The following is a 20,720-nucleotide window of genomic DNA, read 5'->3' as shown; positions in this document are numbered from 1 at the left end:
ATTGTAAGAAAATGTTCAGGCACTCGGTCCGTAATATATTCGCGTATATTAATATACATATGTATATATATTTCATGATTTTTCATATACAGTCGACTTGGTAGTTGACAAAATGATTATTGAAATTTAATTTTTCTAATCTATTTGAAGATACAACGTAGTATTTTATCCGCACATTACACTTATATATTATAATTATTCTTTTTAATCTATCTATTTTTCAATAATTTACACATGAAAATGATCCTGCAAATGATCCTACCTTAGAGAGATCGTCATCTTAATTTCATAATGTCCAAAGTTAACGAAAGTTATGCGAAACATATTGTTTTCAACGGGATTTTAATTGGTTTAAGTGATATTTTCTCCTGATATATACTAACACGCTATTAAAGTTTTCGGTTATCTCAGTTTATTGGCTAAGTTGTTTCTTTTTATTATACAGTATACTGAATTGAAGAGAATCCCAAAACATATCTCATGAATATTGACATTCGGCATATATCTATACAATATGTGTAAATTAAAACTAAGAAATACAGAATATCCGAGTACCTGGATATATTTGCTGGCGTTGAAGTTCACACGTCTATAAGAACTATTAACTTATAAATTTAAAAGTTTTAGAGACACTGAGCAAAATACATCAGTCGTGTAATTACATTCAGCCGAAATTCATTTGTTCTATTCCACTTCTAGCTGTTGAGCTAGGTTTTAAACTTTTATATATGTGGTATCTGAGTGACGAAATTAAATTTATAAATTATATTAAATAAAATCAATTTTTTATAACATTACATAAATATAATAAAATAATAGCTATGTATTTTTTCATATTATATATATAGTATAGTATATCGTATAGTATATAGTATAATATATATATATTATAGGATATCATATTTTTAATATTTGTCAACACGTTCGTTACCACAACTTATTTTGAGAACTCTCCAGAGATCAGTGTATTTGCTTTTTATGTAATTATGTAAAATAGATTTGGTTTGTTGATGTGAATATAAAAGAAACAATATGGCTGTCATATATGTGACGTTAGCAGCGAACGTGTTAAAGCACACATTCTTTATAATTTATAATGCAGAACATACGAACTAGGCGTAAGGAATGTTCGTAAGAGAACACCAGATTTTGCTTGGAATTGCCAGTATTTCGTAACTCTTGTGTTATTTTTTCAATCCAGTTATTTTGTAAAAATATTTATATAATTACATCTGATATAAATGTTTAACGTGATTTAAATATTAATTATGGTTGCTGAAACGATACATTTCTTACTGAAACACATCTCGATAGCAGTCCCAAGCTGCGATATTAGCAGCACATGCTTCGTATTTCGAGTTCCTCATATTCAAACACATTGCCCGATGCGAGAGCAATAAATCTATAATAATTCATATAAATGAATATATTTTTACAATTTCATTAATAACACACATATGAAACCGCATCGTAAGCGCGACGGCTTAGCGTCCAGCTATTTTGTCGGTTTCATCGATTATTCACACGGACATTATTCATAACACAACAGTCAACAAGCTGCTTCCAAACCCATAATAGTAATAAATATTTCATTACTATAGTGCAATTAACATCGCATTTTGCTAACTGTCGGAATAACGTATTCGAAGAATATGGAAGAAATATTTTCAATACTTCTATTAAGAGTCAACTTGCGAACAAGCTCGATAATTCTATCTTAATCGGCTTTCCCACGTTTCTCGTATCGATTCAGTGACTTAGTCATCCACTGTTTAGCCTCTCATATGATATTGCAAAGAACTCCCTCGATACATCAAACGACTCTATCAGGTCATTAACAACTAACAAATTGTACTTGTACTATATAATTTCACGATCTAGAGCTAATGGAAAGTATAATGGAAAGACATAATGCTGATCTCGATAAGTGTGTGGGAGTACATCTGAAACATAATAGTTCAGGGGCGAACGTCAAGGCAGAAAAATCAGTCGGTGTCCAAATGTGTGATAACGATATCCTAAGTTCGAAGTAGAATATTTACCTAACTTTGCTGGACAGCATATAATTTTTATACATTGATCTACTGGTGGTTAATACTCTAGAATAATTGAAAATTCCTCCTCGCACAATTTCTTAGTTTCACTCAAAGTCTTCTAGATTCACGATGTCAACTTCCATAATACTGTTGCCGGCAAACTGCCCGAACACTCCGCTCGATGCACTACGTTTTACAACTGAAACATTTAAGAAAACGATGTAATGCCTCGGTACGTCGGCAACTTTTACGTCGAGTATCTTGAAATTCGCCAACTAACCGGAATAATCCACTTTCTTGAGCATATAGGTAGGCAAGTCTTGACATTCACGCGCTATGTACGTCCCCACGACCGAAAGATCGGTGATTGGTGGTGTGACCACTTTCATGGTCTCACGTACGATTGCTGTATCCACTTCATAGTATCCTGATATGCAAAAATTTTACATATATGTACACAACATGAGCTGTAATTTACTGCTATAATTCGCAACGTTAATATAAATTATTCGTCAAAATTATTCTGCATAGTCAACTTGAATTAGGTCGTACCATCATACATCTTCCTGAGGAGATCATACATATTACGAGGAGGCAATACACGCTGACGATTCAATGGCATAACAAAGCAGCACTGGCCGTCAATATCTATGATACCTGTTTTATTCTACAAATAAATACGATATGTGAGAATTGTTTTGCTCAAAATATAAATTCTGGAAGGTCTGACTGATATTGTTAAACTAAGTAGGGTAGGATACAATATCAACTCACAATATTGAAATCATGTATAAAGCGACCCTGGCGTCCACCGCGGAAGTCAGGCACATCGATCTTTTCATAATGCTCGTTCTCGAGATCAATCTCAAATCTTTCATTGAAGAAATTTCTGATATCATGATCTATGTGTCTCGCGATGTCCATCGCTTCTTGTTCAGTGGCTCTGGTAAGACTTTTGAATAGATCAGAGTCAGCCAACAATCCCTGATGAACTCCGTCCCTGCCATAAGATGCTTTGTTGGAACTGTCGTATGGAATGCTGTACCAGCCGGTACGGAATCTGTGCATCTGAGTTCTCGCATATTGCTTATAGATGTAGAGACCGCCAATCACACCAATAATCAGTATCATCAGTGCAACGAGAAAGAGCAAGAATGTTGCTGTCACATGTATACGCTGGATGCTTCTTCTAGTGACAAAGTAGTGACCACCTACGTCAGGTTTTGGCCGTGCTGCTTCCANCCTTTTTTAAAAAAAAAAAAAAAAAAAAAAAGGAAAGAATAGTCATACTTGCAATTTCTTGTAAAAATATTGTGTTTGTGACATGTTAACAATTAAACTGGATGAATGCATATTTGTTGTTTCTTTGCAGAAATAGAAGAATTAATTAAAAGCAAATAATTCATTATGCCTTAAATTAAAAAATGTATCATGTATGTAAAAAAAAATATAATAAAAACGGCCAATTAAAGTTGAAATACTAATATCCAAACACTCGTCTAAATCTGGATATTCTTAAGCTTTGTCTACAATGCGGTCGAAGGAGAGTCATAGATAGGGTTCGAATGAAGCTGTAAACATTTTGGAGAACTTAAAGAAAAAATATGATTAGTTTATATGGCACTTCAAAGTATTTGCGGTATGAAGTAGATTCTATGACTGCATTGTAAACGTGGCTTTATTGTTTTAGTTTTTAACTACGAATATCTAAACTTTCGACCATGAATATATTTACATGCATTAAGTATGCATTCTGTGTTGAAACTATTCATATATGTAGAATACATGTGATATATTATTTTGAAAGTTTAATATTTGTGTTTAAAGATTAAAATGAGAATATCTAAGTTTATGTACATGTCCGGACACTGATACTTTTATCTTATGTGTCACATTATTTCTCAACTACTTACTGCAACATACGTTACAAAAAACGTTTCGCTATTTTAAAAGCAATTAAAAGGAAGTTCATTCTGCGTCTTTCAATAACTCTCTTCAATAGGAAGTTTCATCTCTTTCGTGTGCATATTTTTACACGTTGTATACCATCATTGTCAATATGCAAGAAATACGCGAAGTACACATTTGCGCCGCAGTAGTGGCTTTTTGTCATAATATTACGATTTTAAGTAACGCACAACGAGTGCGTATACATATATGCGTCGTCAACATTATCGATATATAACGCACACTTGCGTCGACAACGGAAATATAATGATATAGATATAACGTGAACATAAATTCGTCGAATTGGTACATCTTTCCGCAGCGATAACGGCCTGTCGGCGAGCGAATTATGCAACGCACAAACGTTCTCTTGCTGACGCTATCAACGCTATTAATGCTCCACCATGCCGCGAATACGCGATTATTCAGCGGGGAAAGTCCAAATGCGATAAGCATTGGACGAGGGTGTTATATATACATATACTAACCGCCGCGTTTTCCTCAACAAACAATGGCTGCTCCATTTTGTCGGCCTTCTTTTCGGTGATCGCTTTCGTGATGACCGTCATTATTGCGGTTCTTTTTCTGTACCTGTGCCAAGAGCTGTCAACGATTATCCGTGCAACCTACGGCGGCGCTCTGTACTGGCTACTCGCGAATAATCGCGAGAACCGTTAAGGTTCCGAGGAGGATATGAGCACTTGGAGACAAGGACGCGACGAGTCGAGCGATCGAACGAACGTCCGCAAAATCTCGCGATCAACTGCGTATGTTGCAAACGTAAAGCGCTGAGATTGATCGGTGACAACCGCGCCCTCAGTAAGTTGACAAGTATCGCACACGCATGCGCCTCGCGAATTGCAATGTGCATCGTAAACCACGGGGGTCGGCAGTGGAAGGGAGGGGTAAAATTCCGCGGGGTTATAAAGAATTAGTGTCGGTCCACAATAGGTATTTTAAGCCTTAAGGCTTAAAATATCAGTTGTAGACCGACACTTACGGAGAACAAAACTGTCTTTAATCGAAATCCCTAGATAGCAAACTCTCTATTGATTGAATGTCAAAAGGTTTTTCACAGAGGGCGTTATGAACGCTTTTCGGTTTCAGTTTGGATATTTTTGGAAAATAGGCTCTCCATGTTGCAAAAGTTTCAAAGCGCCATATATGGATCAATCATATTCTTTCTTTGAACGTTTCTAAGTGTTTGCAGCTTTAATTAAATCGTATTGAGTACATCTATTAAGGTCTTTGCACAATGCCAGGCAACAAGCAACAGGAACAGAGAATAATACAAGCAAATTTCCAATCTATCGAAAACTGTGTATCAATTGCTGTACACTTATACACGGTGTTTCGTGACTGTCAGGGAGAATTCACACCTGAAAGAAAAGCAGAAAAGCAGCAGCCAGTCAGAAATCGCGCTGGCAGTAAACAATAGATAATGCAGAAAATAACGTCTACCAGCACGAGCTCTGATTGGCTGCTGTTTTTCTGCTTTCTGCTTTTCTGCCAAGGTGTGAATTATCTCTTAAGCCCGTATCATACTATGGATTGAAGATTAAGATTGAATTAAAATTTGACCAGTGTAGAATTCATTCAATTTCACTAAACTTGAGTTTAGATAACTTTATACTGATTGGCTAAATTCAATTTAATCTCAATCCCCAATCTGTAGTCTGATACGAGCTTTATGACATCGATGTTCAGAGGCTCACTTGTCGAAAACGTGCGAGATTGGATTGGCGTTCGGGGAGACTCTATATGTAGCGTTGCCGCGTCCTGTGAGCAGGAGCCATTAAGAGTAATAAAGATAGAATGACACGTAGCGTTAATAGCGTCTCCTCGAACGCACCCATTGTGTCGCATGCAATTAACAAGTAACTAGAATAATACTAGATTGTCGATGAGTTCTAGTATTATTCTAGTATTATTTTAGTTACTTGGCTCGTGTCACATGCAATAATCTCGCATGCTTTCGAGAATTGTGCCCCAGGCCTTCAAAATTGCATATGGTTCCATGCGTGTTTGCATCGTGGGTATGTGGAAAGCGTTGCGGGAGTTGGTTTTGATCTAGTGTTCGCGGTACGTAAAATGGGCAACCAGGTGACACGTGTCGGCAATGCGTCGCACAAGAAGGCGGAATCCACGACAGTAACTGGAAATGCGCAAGGTGCGAATGCCGTTGCGAGAAGCGCTAGCAAGAGCGAACCGGATCATAACTCTCATATGCAATTTTTCCCGATCGAGAGTCTGGCGAAGGTAGACCGGTCCAACATTTATTCTGGGTTATTCTGCCGTTTGCCAAAGTCAATAATCGCTGTTTGATATTCAAAATATTCCCCGAAAAATACCGCATCGTTTGAAATAATACAACCACTTTATTATCAAGCATTTGTTTAGGAGCCTCTCGGCAAAAACAAAAATTGCGTAAATGAGTCCGTATCATTTGGTATTTTTTTATTATTAAAGAATTTTTTTAACATTATTTTTGTTCTCATTCATAACCAACAGAAGTTTCTTTTAGGTGTATCTTGCATTTTGTACTGCTTGCTTTGTCACAATTCTCTGAATATTCTCTGAAGAATGTCGAATCATATGTTTTCCTTTGGCATATAAATCAGTAGCTATATATCTTACACAAGCATCTGTTATCAGTTATCATTATCTGCTTATCTATATGAGAAAATATGTGTAATTTTATTTCTTTTGTATGCAAGTAGGAAAACATAGAAACAAATGTTGAATTTTTTTTCATATATGTGCATATGTATAAAAAGTTTGTTTTTTTAAATATGATATACAAATGCTGATATGTATGTATTTACAGACATTGTCACATCTTGCCCATCAAGAGGAACATGTTAACGGCATTACCAAGTCTGTGTTCCAAAAGTACTTATTTCCCAATCATCCTGAATTAAGTGATAAACTTTTTACTTATCTGCACCATAATGCCAATGCTACAACTGCTTACATAAGTATAGGAGCCTTCAAGCAGCAAGCTGAGAAGTTTCTGTCAGTAATGAATGATCAAGCCATATTGGAAAATTACATAAAGATGTACTCCAACTTGAAGGATGGTGGCAATGTTACTCCTGATACATTAAAGGCATTATTAATGTGTTGTCACCAACTGACAATGGAAAACAATAGCACTGGCTTGTGTCTTCATTCACAGCGGATAATAAGTGCCGTCGTTGTTTCATGTGTTAGTAAAATACTTATTTAATTCTTTTAATGCTAAAATTTTCATAGATATTATGACATAAAAACTCATTGGTACAATTGTTAGATATCTGAGTTGCAATGCTTTTAATGTTTCTGATTGAAATGAATTTGGATTTCTGCAAGAGTGATTATCATAAGCTCTGTCTAGCCTATCACAGAGCTCGTAATGTTATTAACTCTCGGTCCCATCTACTCTAGAATTTCATATAATCTACCTGGGATCGTTTCTGACTCCATCTTATAATTACTCATTTTATATTGAAAAAAGGAGCAGTTTTCGGCATACAAACAAAGGATTTTGAATACATAAACGCATTTTTTTTTTATAAAAAATTAATATAAATATTGCTATGAACATAATTACTCTCGGAATCATTGGCCTGTATTCTGAAGTCTTTTTTTATTGATAAAAGAGGCTCCTCAACCACCTGATTAACTGAGAAGTCACATTTAAGGCACATTTTGTCGATAAAAAAAAGTTCAGAATACAGGTCATTATCTTCGGATATTAATGTTGGAATACTTACAAATTGTGTATTGATATGTTCTTTACATAAAAAATGCAAGTTCTCTTGCGTAATACATGATTTTATATCTAAATTATTGATTAGTGCTTGTAAAACTACACCAAAACATTTAACAACATATTATTGCGTACAATTTATCTAAGATCAAAATTGATTCCAATTTCATTTTTTACAATAAAAAATTATCTATAACAATTTAAGAATTAAAATTGCTGAAAATTAATAGTATGAAGTCTGAGAAAAACATCTTTAGAAGTTGAAGATCAAAAATAAATAAAAACAAGAAATATCGCTATTTTTAGATACGGGTCAAAAAAGACCCCACGATGGATGACGAGAGTTAATTCCTCCCAGAACAATCTAAACCTACTTCAATCAAAAATACTATTATAATTCGAACAAATGATATATAATGGAAAATTTAATGTGAAACATACGATTGTTATATTCGAGAATATTTCACAGTTTCACGGCAAAAGTAGCTTATCCACAAGTTATGTGAGCAACTGGATTGGCCAACATTGTCCGCGCATGGTGAACGGCCTGCAACGATACGTGGTGCATGTGTTGACGACTGCTTATCGCAATGGTAAAGCTCTTCTGTCGAAGGAACAGACGCAGCCTCCTATCGACATACCGACGCCCGTATTGGACAAGATAGATTTCGAATATCCTCGAACCTTGCTGCCGATGAGTTATGTCTGGCTGTTGTCGTGCACATTGCCGCAGTGTTACCTCCAGGTATGTTCGGTCCCACAAAATATAATAAACGAATTAATCGACAGACGTACCATCATGTCCTGCCTGTAGTATATCTTGCATAGTATATTAAGGTTCCTGACTGCTTGTTATGACTATTCTTGTTTAACTCTCTAACGGCAAAGTGAATTTTCAACATATCCAGAAAATTAGTGTCGAATCCGGCCCCATGCTCTGTTCATTTTTCATATCAATCAACTTACAAAATAGGTAAAAGAAGTAAATAATAACATGAAATATTCCTTAAAAGAAGAAACAGCGCATGCACACTGTAAAATAAACGTGGGATCAATTCCCCACTTTACCGTTAAAGAGGTAATGCCGAAACGAAAAAACACATCAAAAATTCTTTCGTTATACATTCAAATAAAAAGAAATATTTACAAAATGACATTTTTGATCGATTTAGCATACTTGTAAAATTGTCTGGACACCTTTTACCCGAATAACTAATGAATAATCGTAAAATTAATATTGACAAAGTCATGAGAAAAGAAGTTAGAAAGGAAAATTCTACGTCAAATTCATTTTGCGACTATTTTATTCATCATTGTTCAAGCAAGAGGAAAGTGTTCGGACAACTCTACAAGTGTGCTGAATTGATCATCAATGCCATTTTATGGATACATCTTTTTATTTGAACGTATGATGCAAGAATTCTTGGTATACGTTTTCTCGCTTCTGATGACGTCATTAAAGGACAATTATGGCGAGTAGCCAGAAGCCTTAATTATTTTATAGCCTGCCCCAATAAATCTTTATTATATATGTATTTGGATCGGCATATATGTGCGTGGTGTGTGTGTGTGTGTAGACCAACGATTCACCGAAGGACATAACTCACGCTTTGATAGCCGGAAGAGCAGGCAGTATTTGTCCAAGGCATTGGACGTTACTGTACAGTAGCGGGGAGCACGGGACCGGAGCTAATCGCTTCCTTCATCATGTATTAGGTTACAGAGGTCCCACTCTTCTATTTATAAGAGCCGCTAGTGTAGAAAGTGACGAGGAATTTCCGACGTATTGCGTGTGCTCGGCCGTCGAGTGGCGAGAAAGTCATCTTTATTGGGGCGACGATGACTCGATGGGCATTCAACTTACTCCGTCCTATAAAGTCATAGAGACAGGACCGAAGATGCTGTACCTGAACACAAATATCAGGGGTTACCCACACGGACTGCGACTCGGTAGCGACCCGCGTTCGCCTTTTATCAGTATCGACGAGTCATTTCAATCGGTGTCGATCGCGGGCGCCCCTTATCGCATCGCTAGCTTGGAGGTCTGGGGCTGCGGCGATACAAAGCTGAGGTACTTAACATTTTATCGATCTTTGATAAAAAAAAAAACTTTTTCTCCGCGGCTTTATGAGACACGCTATTATACTTGCAGGGAAAAGCAACTGGAAATTAAGAAGTGGCAAGTGAAAGAAGCGGAGAAACAGAGGGTCGTAAAGTTAAGTGCCAGCGACTGGTTGGACCACCCCGACCGTTATTTACTGGAACTCGCCGGCAGAGCATCCTACAACGAATCTAACAAGTAGAACGGGGAGAATGCGCGTGCCTAAGTAACTGCTCATATATTTTATTTTGTACATATGTATATAGCGCCGGGGGTATTGTCGCCGGAATTTCTGTACTTATATAGTGCACGTTGCAGAGCGTGCGTGGAATGTGATTACTAGTTATGTGAAATACAGGGGCTTATGCTTGGCGTACTTGAGCACAAGTGCCAAAGTTTCTAACATTTTTTACGTTTTCTTTTTTTGTTTATGTTTCCTCGTGTCATATTATGAGATCGCAATGAAACGACGGCGCTTCTGTTATTTCGTAAATATCGTCTCGCGGAGTTGCTGCGTACGATATTCCGAGAGAAACGAATTATTCTTAAAATCGTACACTAAGCGCCATAATAGCCTTAACATTTACTAAGCTTAGTGACAATGACATTTTTCGATCACATGCAAGGAATCGATATATTCGTGACTGCTGATTATTCTGTCAATCTGCAAGGATGATGAAGGAAAATATCAGTCGACGTGTACGTCGATTCATTGCGTGTGATCGGAAAATTCCATCGTCATCAGGTGTAGCAAATGTTAAGGCTGTTAAGCGGGGTCCACAATGAGAATCTAAGCCTTAAGAAATTGACCAATCACAGTCGAATTATAAAAAAAAATCAATTGTGATTGGTAAATTTCTTAAATCTTATGAATCTATTTCTTATCTCATGAAGTTCCGTTTTACCGTGTGTTTTTGCAGGAGGTAAGGAGGACGTTTTGAGCAACGGTATTGCGGTCTTTAAGAACATGAGCATTATTGCATTCTGAAACAACAGACCTGGCGGAATTTTGTACGATAGTTTCACTGTGCTCTGTTTTTACTGCCTTAAATTCTCATCGTAGATCACGCTTTACGGCGCTTAGTGTATTTTCATGCTTCGAAATTTGTGTCTCCGTCCGATTTTTTATAAAATGACTTTGAGAATTTTCGTGATTTATTCTCCCTTGCCAGCACTTCGATTACTTCGTTCTGGTGATTTCAAATATTTCAACGTTAGTTAGTGAGAACTGCCCCATTGGTGCGAATACGAAAAAATGTGGATATATATATATTTTAATGTCGAAGGGTATTTTTCGTAAAAAAAAAATATACATATTTATTATACATTCACACGTGTATTTGTACATTTATCAAACTCATTTACTGTATAAAAAGTATATAATCGATTATGCGAATTTTTTCTACGATATCAACACCATTCAACTGCACGTCAGTTTTCTCTCTTGTTATTTTTATATCAAGCTGGTCTTTCGACCATTAATCACAATCAACGTCAACTCTAGAGTACAGAGCGAACGAAGCTCTTCCAGTTGAATTCTCCTTCGTGCAGACGAATCACGTTCTCCTCGTCGATGGCGTCGAACAGACTTTTAAACGGCGTGTACCTCATGACAGTGACTTTATCGGCGATGATGATCAGCTTGTGCTTCGCGCGAGTAACGGCCACTGTCAAGCGTCGTTGATCGTCCAATATCTCGAGCTCCTTTTTCTCTTTGTGCTCCACGCTCCTCGCACACGTGTACAATATGACGTCCTTGTCGCGTCCCTGATACCGGTCCACGGTGTTCACCTCCACCTCTCTGTCATTAATAATTTTCCTCAGGAGGGTCACATGAGCGTTGTACGGCGCGATGATCCCTATGTTTCTAGCATACACACCCACTTTGACGAGCAGCCGCACCAGGTGAGCCACTATCGCGGCTTCCCAGACGTTGGAGTAGACCTGATCCGACGTAACGCCGGCATCACTCTCGTGCAACTTGCAAGTGCTACCGGTGTCCAAGACCATTACCGAGTCGTCCAGCCGTCCGGAGAGCGCTCTCCTCGGCCAGCTCTCGCAGGACGAGAGTACCTCCGCGCCGATCAGAGTCGCGTTCTCCACCTGCTTGTTGCCCGGTACCAGCTTACCGCGGTACGCGATGTCGTTGGCCAGCTTCATGATCCGCCCGTTCATCCTGTATTGCCTGGTCAGGTTGACCGTGTTGTTCTCGTTGTCCAGCCGCACGAACAACGACTGCGCCGCGCCGAGCTTGACGGCCGCGCGATTCTTGACGACAGGCGGCAGCTGATCGGGGTCGCCCACGAGGACGAAGCGGCGCGCGCTGTACAACGGTCGCAGCACTGTGGGCTGCATCACCTGCGTGCTCTCGTCCACCACGCACACGTCGAACGAGCGCCTACGCAGGAGCGGGTGATACGCGCCGTAACACGTCACGCCGACCACGCGTTTGTCGTTGTAGAGCGCCTCCAGGCTCTCCGGCGTGTCGCAGCACTTGGTCGCGTATTCCTCCGACTTAGACGTCAGCAGCGGATGGACCTGCTTGGTCGCGCCCAGACGGAGGAAGTCGACGTCCCGGTCCAGCAGCTTCAGCAGGACGTTGTCGAGCGCGCTGTGGGTGTGCGCGGTGATCAGCACCGTGAGGCCTAGCTTCAGCAGCAGCTCTATCAGCACCACCAGTGTCTGGGTCTTGCCCGTACCCGGCATGCCCTTCACCAGGACGTACTCGTTAGCCGCAACGGCTCGCAGCACGGCCCTCTGCTGGTCCTCGTTGAGCTCGCGTATCAGCTCGGTGCTGGCCGACACAGTCGAGCGCGGCAGGCTCTTGGCGAATGTCGCCGGTGTTCGCTCGACGACGATGCGCCGCAGCCTCGCGTTCGCCTCCTCGGAGCTCAGCAGACCGGCCACGTTCGCGTAATCGAACGCGGATCCCGCCGTGTAAGGGTGCTCGTCGATGTGGAAGATCGCGTCCTCCCCGCGCGAGACGTCCTTGTCCAGCAGGGCCGAGACAGTGTCGTTCGAGATCCGTGATATGACCCCGGTGGTCACGTTCACTCGCGCGTCCGTGCTCACGACGATGTAACTGTTCTCGGTGAACACGTTCTCCACGGTTTCACCGGTGATGTCGACGCGCGCGAACGTGTGCTCATACCTGTCGCCCTGCTCCGCCACCTTCCCGATGACCTTCAGGTTGCTGATGCAGGTGCCCTTGGCCTCTCTCTTCTCGGGACTCACTGTCCACAAGCTGCTCGACAAGCTGTCGCTGTCGGAGCTCCCCATCAGCTGTAACAGCGCGATCCACCTTATAACGTAATCCAGGTGACTAGACTCGAAGTCGTTCAACAGCTTCTTCACGAGCGTGGTCAGCGGATGCGACGGCGGCAGATTCGTAGCGGGATCCTTCGAGAGGTGAGCGCAGCACACGGCCTTGTAAGGGCATCGCGAGCACGCGGTGGGATGGTTTATCGGCTCCGGCAGCTCCATCGTCTTCAAGGCGTCCGTGCGCGCCTCCGGTTGTTTGGCGAAGTAATGCGCTAATTTGTTCCGCAGCATCAGCAAGTCCCTCTTCTCGTGATGGCTGCCCTTCACTTCCCTCATGGAGTTCTCCCTGAGATACAACAACAGGCCGGTGTCGATCCCCTCGTCTCTCGCGCTCATCATCATGAGGTAGAGGATAACTTGGGCCTTGTGCTCCAACGAGTACGAGGCCCTCCCGGTCTTCACTTCCAGCGGCATGATCTTCCGTCTTGAGTGGATGCTCACCTCCGCTGTCACGTCTATCCTTCCCTTTACTCCTAGCTGCGGTACGAAGACGTTTTCCTCGATGTCCCGTACGCCGCATATGCTGCCTTGAAAATTCTCCCTCAGGTCGTTTATGCGCCGCTGCGTCTTGCCCTTGATGTAGTGCTGGATGAACTCGAATATCCTCGGCGCGTACTCCATCATACGTGCCCGGCAGTCGTTCAGCGACATCTCCGACGCGTAGAGATACTCTATCGTATCTCTCGAGCGCAGCATGTCCTCCAGCAACATGATCAGGTTGGACAATTCCTGCACGTCTTCCCGCAAGGCCTTCTGCAGCCACTGGTGGACCAACGATCCTACAGTCATCACGGAGTAATCGGCGTCCTGACACGGTAGCGATTCTATCTTCCTGAACTTCTCCGCTAACACCGCTCGTCTGTTGCAAAACAACCCGCTCGTTATCGTAGTGCCCGATATTAATCTGTCCGGCTGCGTAACGAGAAACCCGTTATTGTTGTCAATCACCCACTGCTGCGGCTCTTTCTTAGCTTGTATCATGACGATGTCGTCGACCTTCACCTGAGTATCCCTCCAAAATCCTGAACATGCAACCGTATCAACGGCTTCCGACTCGACGTGTCGCGCCGTTAATGTCATGACTCTCGGCTCTTGCTTCACGTCGATTATCTTGCACCTTTGCAGACAGGTGAAATTAATTCGCACGTCCGTACGCCATTCCTGATCGAAGAGATCGCCGAAGTCGTCTTCTTTAAACGCGGAAAACTCTTCGAGAGATTCCACTTTCTTCGAATCATCAAGTTCCGTTTTACTGTGTGTTTTTGCAGGAGGTAAGGACGGCTTTTGAGCAACGGTATTGCGGTCTTTAAGAACATGAGCATTATTGCATTCTGAAATATCAGACCTGGTGGAATTTTGTACGACGGTTTCATTGTGCTCTGTTTTTACTGCCAACTTATCATCAATTTCCTTTCTATTAAGCTTTTGAGCATTATGGCGTATCGTCTTATTCTCTTTGAAATTTCTATGTGTGTTCTCTAAATCTTTAGTCACAAATGATAATATTGAATCCTTACATGACTTGATACTTGTTGGTTCTATGACACTAACATCAGCTATACATTTCTTCTTAATGTTTGTATATAGTTCTTCTTCCGATGAGTTGCTCCTTTCCTTTCTTTTCTTATCAATGCTACAGATTTGAGATAAAGATTTTCCACTTGATACAGCCTTATTTATGTTGTTTGTGTCAGGCTTTGGAGCTTTTGTGAAGAATGATGTTATCTTCGCCTGAGAGTGTTTCATGTCATTCGCAATAGAAGACTGCAAATAAAAAAACACTTAACATTTTCTTATATAAATAAATAAATTAATTTTATTAAGTTTTATTAATTAATAACATTAAATTTTCCAGTATATTATTTAAATAAACATAATTTGTCATCTCTCGTTATATAAGTTTTAAATATGTCATTAAAATTCTATAACATATATATTGTAACTAAAACTACTAATCTTAATAACAATGAGGTGCATACAACCCACCTGACTTAAACGGAAAGTGGTTAAAAATTGATCCGACAGGGAATATAATAACAACGTATTATTGGCGATAGCATTCAATCCTTACCTTTTTACGCGACAATTGAGCTTTCTTCATATTTGCATTTAAAAGTAATTTTATATCACTTGACACATCCTAACTTGTTAGAAACACATTTGTAACAGAATATCATCATTCCCGCGTAAACATTCGATAAACGTCGCCATTTTACAGGCATGTTTCACAAATAACACAGAGTGACCAATTTCTGCTGAAAAATATTCCTATAAGCGTAATAAGAAATTTTTGCCAGATAGTGAGCGATTATTTTGACGTCGACCAATCGGAATTGTCAACATTTGCTAGTGTAATTCTTGTAAGTTATTTTTTAAATGGTTAGATTGACTACAGCATAGTGAATTTCTAGTGTCTACAATTTTCCGAGATTCTAGAAATTTTCTGTCCAACAGCTAACACTGCCACATATGAATAAAATACTAGCTAAGAAATGATACCAATAAATTTATAGCTGCCAATAAAATCAATATAAAATATTATAAACATCGAATGTACCCTTTATTCTGAAGTAAATCTCATAAGAAAATATATTCATCTTTGACCTCAAATGTTTCTCTTTATTAAAACTTTAACGAGATAAAGCAATATCTCCTTATCACCTATTTACATTATGGTAAATTGATAAAAATAATGAAAACTGATAAAATATGTAAGACATTAACGTCACTGTATAAAATAAGAAGTTTGATTCTTAAAAAATATGTAAGACTTTAATGTCATTGTATAATCTTTTATATCAGTCAATCAAGTGAAGATCCTTCGCCACCATGTGCGCGGTCACGTACATCATCTTATTCTTCTTGCTAAGGTATACGTCAATTGCTCGCTGTCGCATTTCTTGCCACTCGTACAGGTCTCGGAATATCGGACGTACATACTTCATGCGTCCTTGCTCGGTAACGAAGGCCAAAGCTTCGGAAACTTTCGATTCCCAGCGGCTCTTGATACACAAGCGCAACCAAATAAACCTGTGAATGATAAGCGAGCGATACGAGGAATTATATTACGCAATAGTAAATCATAATTCATAAATAAAGATACATATGCATATTTTTATACCGTATCTCGCAATTTTTTACAGAGTCCAGCTGGTAGATATCTGCCATTCGCTGTATCTTATTGAGCGACAGAACCGTAGATGATTTATGTAAGTTGGTCAGAAATGCTACTTTCTGACCAGGGAAGAAACTCTCTATATCTGTTACGGCGAAAGTCATAGCAGTATTTTCGTCCCACTCGATCCATCGTTTCGCTAACTCGATAGATACGTTCGCTAACGTCTTGTCATAGTCCGGTATCACAGGTGGCATACCTGGCTTATGGAGCCATGTGTGCCAATCGACAGAATTTAACAGCTAAAAATGAAGCAAGAATTATTATCTCTATATAACAAATATATTAATAAAAATATATTAGTAGAATATGTCAAAATTAACATACATGAAAAAGCACGTTTTACCTCAACTTTGTCTGGGAAATAGTGATACAAATAATCTTTCCAAGTATCCGTTTTGATGCTCTTGTATTTGTACATATCTAAATAAGATTTTAAGAATGGCTCGAATACTTCTGGTCCACCTAAGAGTTGCTCCAGATAAAACAGGAATGTATGACCCTTTTCGTAAGGCACGATCGAAAACGCATCGTCGGGATCGACGCCAACCAGATTTGGCAACAAGTTCGTCAGTTGATTCGTTTTACCTAGATTTTTAACCTGCGACAAAACGTAGTTTCAAAAAATAACGTAGCAATGCAATAACGATATTACTTTTTATATAAAAAAAAATACGTATATATCATTCAGGGACCCGGACAGGACCGAAACCGAAAACCATATGGAAACCGGTATTTTTATCGGGCCGGAACCGTAAACCGTACCGAAGTTTTATAAAGCCTACAGGACAGGAATCAAAATCGACACCGTTACATTTTTTGCGGTTTGCGGTTATTTTCGCTTCACTATTTAGGTTCTTATTCTGTGATTTTAAATCATCGTTTTTTCATTTAATAAAGTTCTAGTTCTCACCGAAAAGCAGAACATTGATCGCGATAAATAAAAAAATAAACTTCAAGCATACGATATCGAACAGAAGAGGATTAGGAATAGAAAAAATAATATATTACAATTTTTGAATAAATAGAAAATCATCCTGTGAATTGTACAAATTACTCTAATGGAATATGTATATTCTGAAAAAGTTCGAGATATTCTCCGAATATTCTCATAATCTACATAATTTACATGTTCCGTTAGGAAGAGGTAACGAATAACGAGGATAATATTATATACCCAAAAAAGTTAAAAGCAGAAGATGGAAATAATGAGAAATGCTATCTATATGGAGGAAAAGTGATATTATTTTTTATAACATATTATTATACATGTTATTATATATATATATACGTATATATATAATTTAAGTTAATAAAATTTCAGAAAATAAAGAAACAAGTTTAAAGAACCAGAACTGAAAAAGAAACCCCGTAATTTAAACGGTTTACCGATACTTTCATTGTCCAGAAAACCGAAACCGAAACCGGAACTTTTATTAAATATTTTAGTGGACCGGAACCGGACCAATATTTTCTTTCGGTTTGGGTCCCAGATTTTTTCGATTTCATCGATCAGAATAAATTATTTACCTCCTCGCGCAGACTTTCAATGCCGTGTAGCGCTTCAAAATGTCTCATTTTTTCACCAAACATTTTAGAATTGATTTTTCTCTCAATGAATACGGTAAAACCTTCGTTCAACCAGAAATGCTCGAAGTTCGCGTTCGTAACTAAATTTCCTGTCCAACTGTGAGAGATTTCATGGGCAATAACGTTGGCTAACGAACGATCTCCGGCAAGTACGGTCGGTGTCACAAACGTCAGACAAGGATTCTCCATTCCTCCGAATGGAAAACTCGGTGGAAGTACTAATATATCATAAATGCCTGCACAAATATATTATTCTAAATAAAATAAAAACAGATTTCAGGAAAATTATATATAAATTCACACAAATAATTTATTATTAAAGATTTTATGAAATTAATCGATCTTAATTATTTTTGTAGTAATATATGTATNATATATATATATATATATATATATACACATATATACATATATATATAAAGATAGAATATATATATAAATTTGTACAATTTGATTTAAATCTTTACCCCAAACATAAGGACCGCACAACTGCTCGGCAGTTTGTAGCATTGTTTCGGTTTCTCCAAATTCATATGCACTTTTATCAATAAGCTCCTTCTCAGCCCATACTTTGCTTCTTGGACCAACTTGTTTCGACACTAACGCCCCTATTGCTATAGCTACTAGATAAGATGGTATTTGTACTGGTTGGTGAAATTCGTACAATTTCTTTGAGTTATCCAAATCTGATACTTTATCCAAAAGTGCAGACATTACAACTGTAAGTTCTCGTGGAACGGATATCTGAGAAATATAAAATACATATTTATTAATTATGAATTAGATACATTTTTTTATATGAATAACCTGAAACGTATACAAGTGTTCTAATCTTAAGTTTTTACTTTAGCAGAATATGTAGATTTCACAAATGGAGTATCTTGACAAGGAAACATGGATCTAGCGTGTATAGCCTGAAAAAATACAAAATTATATAACATATATTTCTGAATATTCTAAAAATGTTATTGTCAGATTATAATTTACCTGACACTGAGAAAATAAATAAGGGTGTACACCACCAGCAGTTTGTTCTGCTGTTAACCACTGCAAGGCAGTTGCATCTGGAGATGTCTCATATTTAATTTCAATTTTATATCTAAGAAAAAGAATGTATACATTTTTTAATTACAATTTTCAATATATCGTGGACTTGCAAAAAATATACTATTTACTTTTTGTTATTATTACCAACAGCCAGTGTTGTAGTAACCAACAGTAACTGAATGGTCAATTTACTTCCAAACTCGACATCCTCCCCAATATCATATTGTAGCTGAGATCCATCAACAGCATTCGTAATATTTAATATTACGAGTTTACGGTTATCTAAAATCTAATTGTTTGATACATTTTAATTGCAAATAAGAGAAATATTTTAAGATAGAAGGACATTTTACTTACTAATTCAATAGTGTCACCTTTTATTTCTACATCTAATGTTGCTTTACCTGTGAGAACTTTTCGTTCAAAATTAACATCTAGTTCTAAGTAGGTATGAGTTACAACTGCAAGTTCTGTGAAAATTAAGAAAAATGATATAAATGTTAGATATTATATAAATAATAAATAAAACTATATAAACATAATATATAAGTAATTCACAAAATAACAACATATTCTAATGAGATAAAATACTAAAGTATAGATTTTTTTTCTGATATAAGAATAAATCATAGAATGTTATGTTACATTTAACATAAATTTTATATTATCAGATATGTTAAAATAATATAAATTGTCCAAAATTCTAGCACAACTAATTGCTCTAAAAAACTTCAAATAATTTAAAGAATTTTAAGATAATAATAATGGTAAAAAAGATGGACTTGTTTTATGGTATACTCTTCAATTGTAGAACAAAAAACTAATTTTGTGAAGTCTTATTTTAATATTATATAGATTACATAATTAAAGTTTGACATTATTTGAACCACACGATTAAAATACCTGGTCTTGAAAAAGAACTTGGATCTCCAGGACTAAGAGCCATTTTTAACAGTGCTTTATCACTTCTCGTAAATTATTTGCAACGATTGACAACGACTGGCAAATGAATGATTGATCTTTGTCCCAACCTATCAATGAGATAAATTCGATATCATATCATTTTTTCTCCTTTTATAGATATCTTATGTAAAAAATACCGTTTTCCTTCTCTTTCTAACGTGATGTCGGAAATGTTAATTTAATAAATGTCTGTTCTTTTTACCTGTGTTGATTCAACTTCGTAAACGGTCATTCAACGGAGCCCAAATCTAGTGTCATTCTGGTTTCTTATAAAATCGTTAGATGGCACTAATGGTTCTGCCCACAGGATACGGCAACTCTTGTTGCGCAGCCGAGTTCACGCAGTAGCCAATCAACTTTCAGTTCTTATCGAAAAACAGAATGTTGATTAGCTACAGTGCGAACTTCCGCCGTGCAGTAAGCGCTTCCGCGTTCTGCAGCCAGAAACTATAAAGAGCCAATTCTGACTGCGTTCATCAGAGAAAGAAGTTCTGCAACTTTTGTGAAATTCATGAATCTGATTGGTGTATGCTCTTAGAATCTACTAAGATTAAGAGCATATACCAATCAGAATTTTATAACAGTTGTAAAGATATTTTCTCTGCTGAACACAGCCAAAATCTTTTCTATGCATGAATTTCATATTTTTCTGGCTGAACGAGTTTTTTTAGATACGTTGATTGGTTGTCGAATAGAGTATCTTTAGGAGAAAATATTGAAACTTTAGATTGGAATTTCAGGTGTTGTACGACGGGTATTGTCGGAAATGCCGATTGGTTCGGATAGAGA

The 20,720-nt window shown here is 38.1% G+C and overlaps 4 protein-coding genes across 9 annotated transcripts; 1 reads left to right on the top strand and 3 right to left on the bottom strand.

The window, feature by feature from the left end:
- Positions 1-1,411: 1,411 nt before the first annotated feature.
- LOC106744481 (integral membrane protein 2C) lies at positions 1,412-4,786 on the bottom strand. 2 transcript variants are annotated; one of them, XR_001374450.1, is made up of 5 exons: positions 2,811-3,260; positions 2,589-2,703; positions 2,317-2,463; positions 2,043-2,235; positions 1,412-1,943 (listed from the first exon to the last, which is right to left on the bottom strand). XR_001374450.1 is itself a non-coding variant. In XM_014619306.1 (5 exons), the coding sequence occupies exons 1-5, from the start codon at positions 4,550-4,552 to the stop codon at positions 2,141-2,143; spliced, it is 933 nt and encodes a 310-aa protein (XP_014474792.1). In that variant the 5' UTR covers positions 4,553-4,786; the 3' UTR covers positions 1,412-2,140. The 2 variants fall into 2 exon arrangements, 1 of the variants encoding a protein (XP_014474792.1); XM_014619306.1 differs by adding an exon at positions 4,438-4,786 and having other exon boundaries at positions 1,412-2,235; positions 2,811-3,271.
- A 1,181-nt stretch (positions 4,787-5,967) lies between these two features.
- Positions 5,968-11,222, top strand: LOC106744474 (restriction of telomere capping protein 5). Of its 3 annotated transcripts, XM_014619293.1 has the most exons (6): positions 5,968-6,242; positions 6,811-7,191; positions 8,204-8,479; positions 9,312-9,805; positions 9,887-10,061; positions 10,756-11,222. In XM_014619293.1, exons 1-5 carry the CDS (start codon positions 6,075-6,077, stop codon positions 10,035-10,037), a joined length of 1,470 nt encoding a protein of 489 aa, XP_014474779.1. In that variant the 5' UTR covers positions 5,968-6,074; the 3' UTR covers positions 10,038-10,061; positions 10,756-11,222. The 3 variants fall into 3 exon arrangements, with proteins under 3 accessions (XP_014474779.1, XP_014474777.1, XP_014474780.1); XM_014619291.1 differs by lacking the exon at positions 10,756-11,222 and having other exon boundaries at positions 9,887-10,240; XM_014619294.1 differs by lacking the exon at positions 10,756-11,222 and having other exon boundaries at positions 6,069-6,153; positions 9,887-10,240.
- Positions 11,223-11,300: 78 nt separating this feature from the next.
- LOC106744473 (DNA replication ATP-dependent helicase/nuclease DNA2) lies at positions 11,301-15,452 on the bottom strand. Of its 2 annotated transcripts, XM_014619290.1 has the most exons (3): positions 15,228-15,452; positions 11,716-14,920; positions 11,536-11,636 (listed from the first exon to the last, which is right to left on the bottom strand). In XM_014619290.1, the coding sequence occupies exons 1-3, from the start codon at positions 15,255-15,257 to the stop codon at positions 11,623-11,625; spliced, it is 3,249 nt and encodes a 1,082-aa protein (XP_014474776.1). In that variant the 5' UTR covers positions 15,258-15,452; the 3' UTR covers positions 11,536-11,622. The 2 variants fall into 2 exon arrangements, with proteins under 2 accessions (XP_014474775.1, XP_014474776.1); XM_014619289.1 differs by having other exon boundaries at positions 11,301-14,920.
- Positions 15,453-15,766: 314 nt separating this feature from the next.
- Positions 15,767-20,324, bottom strand: LOC106744342 (leukotriene A-4 hydrolase). 2 transcript variants are annotated; one of them, XM_014619018.1, is made up of 11 exons: positions 20,134-20,324; positions 19,872-19,999; positions 19,326-19,438; positions 19,097-19,257; positions 18,909-19,020; positions 18,767-18,835; positions 18,389-18,665; positions 17,862-18,157; positions 16,678-16,932; positions 16,278-16,573; positions 15,767-16,186 (listed from the first exon to the last, which is right to left on the bottom strand). In XM_014619018.1, the coding sequence occupies exons 2-11, from the start codon at positions 19,912-19,914 to the stop codon at positions 15,955-15,957; spliced, it is 1,854 nt and encodes a 617-aa protein (XP_014474504.1). In that variant the 5' UTR covers positions 19,915-19,999; positions 20,134-20,324; the 3' UTR covers positions 15,767-15,954. The 2 variants fall into 2 exon arrangements, with proteins under 2 accessions (XP_014474504.1, XP_014474505.1); XM_014619019.1 differs by having other exon boundaries at positions 20,069-20,138.
- Positions 20,325-20,720: the final 396 nt, after the last annotated feature.

The sequence above is a fragment of the Dinoponera quadriceps genome, unplaced genomic scaffold (assembly GCF_001313825.1).
Source record: "Dinoponera quadriceps isolate SergipeBrazil2010 unplaced genomic scaffold, ASM131382v1 scaffold777, whole genome shotgun sequence".
Classification (NCBI taxonomy): Eukaryota; Metazoa; Arthropoda; class Insecta; order Hymenoptera; family Formicidae; genus Dinoponera; species Dinoponera quadriceps.
The sequence above is the reverse complement of the archived record's forward strand: the minus strand, read 5'-3'. Positions and strand labels throughout refer to the sequence as shown.

What these genes read in the sequence shown, in the direction of transcription:
- LOC106744481 (XM_014619306.1), bottom strand. Translation starts at nt 4,552, where the DNA reads ATGACGGTCATCACGAAAGCGATCACCGAAAAGAAGGCCGACAAAATG. An exon ending in TTATACATGATTTCAATATT is followed by an intron (nt 2,704 to 2,810) that starts GTGAGTTGATAT and finishes ATTTATTTGTAG; the next exon opens with AATAAAACAGGTATCATAGA. An exon ending in CAAGAAAGTGGATTATTCCG is followed by an intron (nt 2,236 to 2,316) that starts GTTAGTTGGCGA and finishes TAAATGTTTCAG; the next exon opens with TTGTAAAACGTAGTGCATCG.
- LOC106744474 (XM_014619293.1), top strand. Translation starts at nt 6,075, where the DNA reads ATGGGCAACCAGGTGACACGTGTCGGCAATGCGTCGCACAAGAAGGCG. An exon ending in CGATCGAGAGTCTGGCGAAG is followed by an intron (nt 6,243 to 6,810) that starts GTAGACCGGTCC and finishes ATGTATTTACAG; the next exon opens with ACATTGTCACATCTTGCCCA. An exon ending in TGCCGCAGTGTTACCTCCAG is followed by an intron (nt 8,480 to 9,311) that starts GTATGTTCGGTC and finishes GTGTGTGTGTAG; the next exon opens with ACCAACGATTCACCGAAGGA.
- LOC106744473 (XM_014619289.1), bottom strand. Translation starts at nt 15,257, where the DNA reads ATGAAGAAAGCTCAATTGTCGCGTAAAAAG. An exon ending in CTCAATTGTCGCGTAAAAAG is followed by an intron (nt 14,921 to 15,227) that starts GTAAGGATTGAA and finishes TTTTATTTGCAG; the next exon opens with TCTTCTATTGCGAATGACAT.
- LOC106744342 (XM_014619018.1), bottom strand. Translation starts at nt 19,914, where the DNA reads ATGGCTCTTAGTCCTGGAGATCCAAGTTCTTTTTCAAGACCAG. An exon ending in AATCTACATATTCTGCTAAA is followed by an intron (nt 18,666 to 18,766) that starts GTAAAAACTTAA and finishes TATATTTCTCAG; the next exon opens with ATATCCGTTCCACGAGAACT. An exon ending in GTAAAAAATTGCGAGATACG is followed by an intron (nt 16,187 to 16,277) that starts GTATAAAAATAT and finishes TATCATTCACAG; the next exon opens with GTTTATTTGGTTGCGCTTGT.